Below are 9,706 nucleotides of genomic sequence, written 5' to 3'. Positions count from 1 at the left end.
TCCTTACCAGCAGGCGGCGGTAGTGTGTATTTGTCATTCAAAACAGGCAACAACCGGAAGACAGAGAAGAAGAACAGACTACGTGATATCAACAAACAACAAATAGCTTCACCTTAGCATGTGTTCTTTGCAGGTGTTTGTTGAGGTTTGACGTGGTGTTTACAGCAGTGGATAACAGCTTCTGGCCTGGACACAGTTTGCACCTCACCGTCACATTCGTCTATTCTTCGGACGAACTCAAAATAATGGGCATACCTCCACCCCTCGAAAGTTATCGCTGACTCAACCATGTTTATGCAGCACTGCACGTGGAGATGTGGACGCACAAGTCGCGCAGGTTACGTACATATAAACCTACAAAGTACTGATATAGTACATTCAAAAGTAATTATTTGTGTGTAGTTGTATATTGCAATAATAACGTATGGTTGTCACAAAATCCCACGGCACACCCGGACTTGCCTCACGGCACACCCGGACTTGCCTCACGGCACACCAGTGTGCCGCGGCACACCAGTGTGCCGCGGCACACCAGTGTGCCGCGGCACACCAGTGTGCCGCGGCACACCAGTGTGCCGCGGCACACCAGTGTGCCGCGGCACACCAGTGTGCCGCGGCACACCAGTGTGCCGCGGCACACCAGTGTGCCGCGGCACACCGTTTGGGAACCACTGGTCTACAATTTCAAAATGAAACTTCTTTCCAACTAAATAGTGCTAAAATGTCTTAATTGAAACACTGAACTTGAACAATTTTTATAGCTGAACTATGTAACACTATTCACTTTCTACTGGGTAAAGGGGAATAACAAAAAGAAAGAAACGGGCTTACTCAGAAAGGTATTTTTATTTCAGTTGAAATCATGGTGGCTCACAGATGATGTTCAGGTAACAGAAATAATGAACATGGACATTGTATTCAGGCATTGGCATTTTGGCTGCGTATTCTTAATAGTAAGAAAAGTTACATGAAAAAAACGCGTTCAGTTATGCAAAGTTGCTACTGTAACGCTACAACACTGGATGGGGGACCATGAAATATTGAAATATGTATTGTTAATGAAAAAGAACGACATATGAAGCATGTAGTTATTTGATCATACAACAATGTTGACATTTCATATTCAAACTATTACAAATATCAAGCCGAATATAGTGTGCCATTTTCCAAATAAACATCAAGCTCTGCATCTGGTAATCATTTATGGCTGTTATGTATTAACTGCAACGACTCCCACAGAATGTATGAAAATGCAATAAAAAGTGATGTTTTTAAAATAATATGTATTATTTTACTGCAAGATTAATTTAATTATTTAGGAGATACTATGTTTTCTTTAACTGATTGTAGAATAAGATCACCTTGTAATATTCCAATCCTAGTTATCTTTTATATTAATTGGTAAATATATCATTAGTTAAAAATAAGTTGCATTTTACAAGATGTTTGAATTATTACATTTTCAGCTTTAGAGGGAGTTTTAATGCATTCTTTGAAGTCACTACATTCAAGTCATGAAATGAATTACTTCTAATTTAGATTATTAGAAGTTATTATGATAACTGTTAGCTACCAGATCACTGATTGGTCCTTGAATCTGTACCAATGAAGAGCCACAGACTTTATACATCTGCCATGACCTAATTTGACCAATGTTTGAACTAAAGACATTCAAATAAATCCAGCTCTGGAATGTAGAAATTTGAACATGGTGTGTTGTAGTTGTGTGCTTTTGGTTGTTAGGTTGTTGATTCCATGTGAAGGACCTTCATTGACTCTGCGATCATGGAACTGGTGTCGATCTGCCCGTAGATCCCCACTAAAAATGCCTTGTGGAGCAAAATGTCTGCGTGTTCTGTGAAGAAAGAAAAACATGTGCAGGCGTGACTGACAGCGACTTTGGGTGCATGCTGTGTGTAAACACTTTGTTCTACTAAGAACTATGTGGTCATGTGACCATATTTTATTTATAGTATGCTCTTACCCTGACAGAGGAGGACATATTCTGGAAGATTCCTGAGGGCCGTCTGCACCACGTCGAATTTACCGCTGCCCATACAGTACATGAAGGTTGGCAGGAAGTCTGTTGCCAGGCTGCAGCAGAGAAACATGCATTATTACAGAGTGAAAAGTAAATAGTAACAGACAAAAGTATGGTGACAGATGGAATAAAGATCGAGTGATTGTCAAACAGCTCGCCATGCACCATGATTTTAACATTTCCCTACATTCCCTCGTTGAAACATTTTTTATTGGTGCATCGGGCAATGCAACAAAGTGAAGTAGAGGCGATACAATATCACATTAATAGATGGAATATAGACAAAATGAGACAACCCGAAACAAAAGATAAAGACAGAAAAAGACTGTTCTACACGTTCCCTCTTGGAAGCATGTTCTCTGTATACATTGTCCTGAAGTGCTGCAAACCTACCAGGGATTGTTCTGGATGCAGCGCAGGGCCAGACTGAAGGCCAGGTTCCGACACAAATCCTCCGAGGACGTCATGAGCCTCTGCAGATCGTTCTGCAAACACAAGGTGGGGAAGGATGAGTTACAAACTGACAGGTTTACCCCTTGACCTTTTTTTGTGTTCATGTTGTTCATGACTCACGATGAAGTACTGGATGATCTCTGGGCTCCTCCTCGACTTCTCATCCACCTCTGTCAACACTTCCAGCACATCTATAGCAGTGGCGTAAAGAGATTGTGTATTACTCATTATGATACAGGATTTATACATGGTGAATTGCTGCAGCAGTATGTTTGTTACCCTCCACTGCCCCTCCTCTCGACATCTTCTTCAAGTACATCGTCATGTCAGCCGCACTCAGAGACACAGAGGCAGAGATGTTGACCAGGGGCAGGGAACCAGTGGACACGTCGTCTGGTGGAGAGCAAAAGCAATTATTGAACAGAATTGAAGTTTACAAGAAAAGGCAAAGCGGCGGATCTTAAGACTTCATTTGTGCACGCAATGCATGAATATGGGCTTCCAGGATCCTCAAAGCTGAAGACATTTTCTAATTGTTCGAACAGATTGGCCGTAAAGTACGTTTTCTTTGGCATATGGATCTACTATTTTGGTATATAGCAGTCCCATGTGCCTTAAACATAGTATTGCAAAGAAAATGACTGTTTCTCAGAAACTACAAGGAGCATAATCAAGTATTCTGTTTTATGAAATCATAACAAGTTGAATAAGGAAAATGTAAAACGTTTTTTTAATATAATATACATTAAATCATTTATTTAATGATTTTAGTTTAATATTTAATGTATAGTTTATATATTGTGTTATTTTTGATGTGATCTAAAAATCTCAAAGTTCGACTGTTAGACACTAGCTCATAGTACGCCGTACCAGATTTCAAGGCCTTCGACATCAGAACAAATATGGCTTTTTTGCCTTATCATAACACATATGGTCTTTGGGCACAAAAGGCTGAATACATCAAATGTCACCATGTACCGAGACGGACAAAATGGTGATATCTTTTAACTGCTGCTTTAGATATATGTGGCCACTGTAACAACTCTTTGCTCACCCTCTCCCTCCTCTGGGTCGACCTCTGATGAAGACCTCCTCACCGGCAGAGTGAGTCCAGCCAGCAGAGACTTCAGCTGAACCAGGTCTGGGTTTTCTGCACACAGAACCCTGGCAGGAGAAACAGCAAAACAGACTTTCAACCAAGCAGTTTCTGCTGTAAGTACAGTCAACTTATTACAGTCAGAATATCATAATTTAAAGATATAGTAGCCCGGATATACTTACTGCAAGATGTCAGAGTGCTTCTGTAAGTAGGGAATGGCGGATGATGCATCGCGGGTGATGTATTTCTGTGTGAACTGCAAGAACTTGGTGATGAAGACAAACGGGGAACGAGTCCTCTGGAAGTTCTACAGGAGCAAACATGGATATAATGATTTGTAGCTTATTAAAATAGGTGATTAGGTCCGATCTGAGTCTTTATCCTATGGTGAAGATGTGACAGTGTGTGAGCCTCCTACCCGAAGAACCTTCATGAAGGACAGAAGGCAGTCCTGAAGCGCCCTCTGGTGCTCGCTGTGGAACACAAGCGGCTGCAGCAGCTCCAGGATGGCCAGCACATTGCTAAAGAACGTCATGTGGTTTTGCTGCCTAAACTCTTGGAAGTTCAGGTGAATACGACCGTGTAAGAGGCTTGCAATCATAGGCAGGTGCCTGGGGAAAACATTTAAGAAGAACAGTGTTACAGTCGGTGAATTTGTGGACTAAATACAGAACAGAGGACCACTGAGTTTTTGTTCACCTGAGCAGAAGGACGGGGTGAGACACAGCCAGCTTCCTGCAGGCGAGGTTGGCGTCTGACACGCGGCCCTCAACAGACTTTGAGTCTCCGATATCAGCCAGCAGTATCACCAGGCGGTGCACCAGGACATCAAGCTGGGGAAAGCACATACAATAAGAACATATCACACTGTGATGAAGATACAATGACTAGTTTGTATTGGTGATGGCAATGACAGTGATTTTTATGAATTCAAAAAGATTGTCATTTCTTAAGATCAGCATTATCAATGCTTTCTATGGAGAACAGTGGAGAGTGCAGCCAATGGAGCATGGTGAAGGCTGGAGGTCATGACCTGTGACCTTTTTGGTGATGAGGTATGGGATATTTCAGTTTATTTTCTGCTTGCCCGCTTTCATTTCCAAATATATTAAGGAAAGTCATATCAATCTAACCAAGGGCAGTTTTCATAAAGCTTCTTAAAGCAACATTCTAAGAAAGATCTTTAAAAACTATTATTTTCTAAGAATTTCACCTTCCTTTTAAAGTACTATTGCTAGTTTTTAAATCATTACATGGTTTAGGACCAAAGTATATTGTTGAACTCCTACATAATTACGAGCCATCAAGGTGCCTCAGGTCTTCTGGGACGGGTCTGCTATCGGCTCCGAGAGTAACAACAAAACATGGAGAGGCAGCATTTAGCTGTTACGCCCCGACAAGCTGGAACAAACTACCCAAAGCATGCACGTCCACAGAAACGCTTACTATTTTTAAATCGAGACTAAAAACATGTCTCTTTGCCGCTGCTTTTAATTGAGCTGCTCATATTCTCACTACAGTATGCCGTTTAAACATGTATTGTATACCTGTGGTGTTTATTTTTATTATTTTATTATCTTTGCTTTGTAATGCCTGTTGTAAAATGCCATTATATAATGTGTTTTTTACTGTATGTATTCCTAAAAAGTATTTTAATTTGTTTTGTAAAGCACTTTGAATTGTCGCGTACAGAAAAGTGCTATATAAATAAACTTGCCTTGCCTTGCCTTACCTACCAGATTCTGGTAGATACATTTACAATCAATCTTTGCCCTTAAGAGAGCTCCTAAGGGGAACAACTGCTAGAAGTCTCAGTCTAGGACTAATAGAGTATTCTCTAAATGTTTGTGAATATGACCCAAGATATTTACTCCACATGAAGTGCATCTGGTCCATGTACAGTATGACATCTCTTATATTCACAAGAAGAATGACCGAACGTATCCATATGCCAGGGAAGTAGGGCAACACATTTAACAACGAAACCACCTCCAATTAGATGGTAAATGTTTATGACCGAACAGGTAAGACATGTTTACTTTGCAGCTGCTGCCGTCCGCAGCCCCCCCACTGCTGAAGGTGCCTTCTGGCAGAGTGACGTGCTGGATGACCTCGGGGAAGTGCAGATAAATCTGCAGCAGCAAGTTCTGACACCGCTTATTCATCGCACTGAAAGAGAAAATAAACAAAAAGGTAAACGTTGAAACCAACAGCAGGAATGTGTCGTTCACACGAGGGGAAACACATTTGATTATTGGCTCTGTGGTAAAGCTAGAAGCGTAGTTACACAGACATCTAAACTGTAATCTCTAATCATATTCACTTGACATATGAGTTGTGCGGCTTGAAGCTATTTCTTTTTTTCTTACATTGGCTGGTTGACCAATTTTGTGCAGAAATACAAAGTTTGTCACAGCATTCAAACGTGGGACTAACATTATAAAGCAAACTGTGTTCCTGGTATCACTGAAAACTTCCTTTCCTTTGAGTTGGATTCACTTTCTTCATCTCTTTTATTGGATTATGAGCAGAGCTGATATGAGATCGCAGATAAGAGCACGATAAAGCATTTTTCTATTACTTATGTCTACAAGCGAGAATAATTCATGTACACTAGCACAAACTAGGCACATGAATAGCGTAATGTAATTCTGGGGCATTTGCCTTGAAGTCTCTGTGGTTTTATAAAATCCTTTAAGGCTCTTGTCGGGCTCAGATGATGTACTCTATACTAAATGAAGTGTGTAATACACGCTATGAATTAAGCAAATCAGGACGACCTTGACCAAGAGTAAAGAGTCCGCCTGTTGTTCAATAGTTGGTGTGTAATTGGAATAAACAGCAGCTTATCTGACAGCGAGGTTTCCCAAGAAGAATGCTCAACATAGACTCAAGTGTGTATTCCACACAAGGCCAAAACCCTTACTTTCAACATGTTTTTATCCTGCTATGTTTCTGCAAGCAACCATTTTTAACAGACAGCTTAGCTGTACTTAAAATACTGTAATTCGGAAGCTCATTTTGCTTGACCTTGGCCAAAGTTTCCTCATTAAAGTGGTTTAATAACCACAGACATATTCATGAAAGGAGGGTTTGCCTCCACAAAGAGTTGCACCCTGATCTCTGACAGCTAAGGCAGAGCAGGAATTCACAACACAGGCAAGTTTAGAGCTTCAGCCTTAATCCTCTTGGCTTCATTATAATACACTGAGCTTTTAAAGAGATCACAGTACAGACGACTTCTGCTGGTTTTAATTTCACACCAATAGACCTAATTATTGAGTTTCCCCTGCTCCGCAGCATTGTGGCTGACAGAGGATGTCTGAAAAGTTCATCTGCAGCGGGAAGGAACATCTAGTGTGATTTACCCCAAGTTTATCAGCTGACTTTCTGTGTTTGGGTTAATTAGAAAGAACAAAACAATGTGTCCAAATGTATGAGCCAAGTACTTTGGTGAAGGTGACACAATGTGATGAGCATGTGTCTTTAAATATAGTTACAAATGTAAGACTAGAAGATCAGCATTGAAACAATAAACACACTAAATGACAGGTGATATACTCCTTACCTGTCCTCATATTTCTTGGTGCAGTTAATGAGGTACTCTGAGACCTTCTTGATGTTTTCTAGCTCTCCGCTGCAGTAGGAGTGTAGGAGGGGCAGCCTGGATTGGATGAGGGAGCAGGAGGCTTGGTTCAAGCTGCTTTTGTCATCTTGAGGTGAGTCGCGAGTGTTCAGCTCCGACTCGGCCAGGATCAGGTCCACCAGGCTGATGAGCTCCTCAGAACTGAGGCGCAGCACAAACTTCTCTGTTTTCTTCTGCAGAGATACAAAGAACAATACGTCTGTGATCTGCTGCAGCAGAGTCAACTCTCTCTGACTTTGGTCTCCTTAGAAATGCAGGGGAAAGCAAGTGTAAAATAACTTTTCGTGAGGAATTTGGATCTTACTTGAGGGATCTTCTGGTCACGTCCTTGCCAGATACGCGGGATGTGGCTGCATGCCCACAGGAAATCCAGGGCGGATGATGGGTCAAGCCTAACAACGTTACACAGAAAGACACTAAGGATAAGCTCTCACTGAAACAAACAACACATTACAAATACATCAGTTTAAACAAAGCTATGGCAGATAGAGGGCCCAATTATGCTCAATGTCAGGTTTCATAATTGTATTTTGTGCGTACATGTCTCCGTGCTTTAATGTTGAAAAAGGTCATTCTTTTTCTCATACTGCCTGTGCTGCAGCACCTCTTTTCACCCTCTGTCTGAAACCAGAGCCCAGTCTGCTCTGATTGGTTAGCTGGCCGGCTCTGTTGTGATTGGTCTACCACTTAGAGATCCCTCCCCTTAGCCTATTATGTACAATGTTTTGTAGTGCAAGCCAATAGAAGAGCAAGTGTAATGTAGAAATCTTCTTCTGGCGTGAATTTGGGATTTTAGCCTTTGCAGACCATTTACATGCACCAAAACCTTTATAACACATTACGGTAAAGGGAAAAGCCTGAAAAGCATAATAGGGCCCCTTTAAAGAAATGTCTGTACTTGTAGTCCCTGCGTTTGCTGAGAAGAGCGCCGATACACTGAAGGAGGGTGGACCAGTTTGACTGATGTGTAAGCAAAGCCAGGAGATAAGGTCTGTAGGCAGGGGTTCCTCTTGCCTGGAATAGAGAACAAGTGAGAAAGCATGAATCAGGAACGCCAAGCAGACACTCAGTCCAGTGTGATAAGGCAGGGGAAGTACATTATCTGCAGGCGAGGCTTATCTTACCCTGTTGAGGGCAAACAGCAGCTTCTGTTGAAGGTCCGGGCACACGGAGGTGACCTCAGGGTCGAGATGCTCCAGCCAATCAACCAACAGCCCAGAGCTCAGTCCAGACTTTGTCACTTCGGAGCTGCTGGCAAAAGTGAAACTCAAAGGTTACCTCTATGGAGTCAGATGTGATTGAATACATATTTTATTTCTTAATAAAACCCTCAATAAGATAATGTGCAATACATCCAGAATGAGGCATTGGACTGGCCACAATAATAGTGTTTCCCAATCATCAAAATATGCTTAAAACTTGCTTTTAAACTGGAATTCCTTTCCCAAACATTTTGTTGAAAAACATATCTTCGTATCGCTTCACACAGGAAACACTTTTTTTAAATCCTTTTTTGTAAACAATTTTAATCTAATAGACCTAAATAAGCTTATCACAATTAATAAGGTCCCTTGTATACATTACAAAAATAGAACAATTGCGCAAGTCTGTTTTTTCTATTTTTTAATGCATAGCGGCCACTTGAACATCTTTTCTAAGTCGCAATACAAGGATTTTCACAAATATCCTGATAATAGAAATGAACCGCAATCAACTTATTGTGAATGTTTTTTTATCCCGACCTGCAATTAAATCTTGTATCCTCTTATATCCAGAATAAAGCCGAGCTAAAGATCTAATGCATGATGTCCCAACTTTTGGTTCAACAAACAAATTTTACATTTTGTCATTACATTTGTCATATGAAATCTGTCTTGGCAATACCAAATGCTATACACGGTAGTAAACTGACACAAGCAAGACAGTCTTTTCTAGCAATACAAATAAGATCTCTATCTCCCTCTACTTTAACTGCTTGGAAGAGACCTTGGAGTCTTGGAGTCTGAGCGTCTGAGCAAACTCTGAGTATGTACCTGCCTCAGAGGCAGTGATTCTGTAACGTGTTCTTTGATTTTCACAGCTCCTGAATCTGTAAAGCTGCAAAACCAATTAAACCTTTCCGAACCAAATCAAATAGCATTTTTTCCCGAAGTACACAGCCACAGACAGCGAGCGCCTGCTTTGCTATTTCTTCTGTCACAGGCGTTGGTCATTTAGTCCTGTCACATATGAATGTTGCTTGCATGACTTGAAAGGGAAATAGAATATGCCGTGCTCACTTGTTAGAATCCACTTCCATTTTCACTGCTTGCTCCTCACTCTCCTGAAGCAGCAAGGAGATCACCATGGCAACAGGGCCGGCCGTCCCGTTCTGTGTACCAACAGTCATCAACAGAGACAGCAGCTCCTCCAAAAACGGCGACCTCACCTCCATCAGACCTTGTAACACTGGAAAATATATATATAC

At 41.3% G+C, this 9,706-nt stretch overlaps 1 protein-coding gene across 4 annotated transcripts in view; it reads right to left on the bottom strand.

Annotated features, from left to right (window-relative positions):
- Positions 1-827: 827 nt before the first annotated feature.
- Positions 828-9,706, bottom strand: part of ints1 (integrator complex subunit 1) — a 28,824-nt gene continuing 19,945 nt past the window's right edge. For 2 of the 4 annotated variants that reach the window (XM_034220023.1, XM_034220025.1), the window contains exons 34-48: positions 9,519-9,687; positions 8,364-8,490; positions 8,138-8,253; positions 7,544-7,631; positions 7,162-7,412; positions 5,633-5,762; positions 4,293-4,426; positions 4,012-4,204; positions 3,776-3,900; positions 3,549-3,658; positions 2,774-2,887; positions 2,615-2,685; positions 2,435-2,526; positions 1,985-2,094; positions 828-1,855 (exon numbers count right to left, since the gene is read on the bottom strand). In XM_034220023.1, the coding sequence (XP_034075914.1) occupies positions 1,740-1,855; positions 1,985-2,094; positions 2,435-2,526; positions 2,615-2,685; positions 2,774-2,887; positions 3,549-3,658; positions 3,776-3,900; positions 4,012-4,204; positions 4,293-4,426; positions 5,633-5,762; positions 7,162-7,412; positions 7,544-7,631; positions 8,138-8,253; positions 8,364-8,490; positions 9,519-9,687 (1,946 nt within the window). In that variant the 3' untranslated portion in view covers positions 828-1,739. The remainder of the gene's footprint in view (positions 1,856-1,984; positions 2,095-2,434; positions 2,527-2,614; positions 2,686-2,773; positions 2,888-3,548; positions 3,659-3,775; positions 3,901-4,011; positions 4,205-4,292; positions 4,427-5,632; positions 5,763-7,161; positions 7,413-7,543; positions 7,632-8,137; positions 8,254-8,363; positions 8,491-9,518; positions 9,688-9,706) is intronic. The other 2 variants (XM_034220024.1, XM_034220026.1) reach the window with 1 other exon arrangement.

The sequence above is a fragment of the Gymnodraco acuticeps genome, unplaced genomic scaffold (genome assembly GCF_902827175.1).
Source record: "Gymnodraco acuticeps unplaced genomic scaffold, fGymAcu1.1, whole genome shotgun sequence".
NCBI classification, from domain to species: domain Eukaryota; kingdom Metazoa; phylum Chordata; class Actinopteri; order Perciformes; family Bathydraconidae; genus Gymnodraco; species Gymnodraco acuticeps.
Note: the sequence above shows the minus strand (reverse complement) of the source record. Positions and strands in the feature narration are given on the sequence as shown.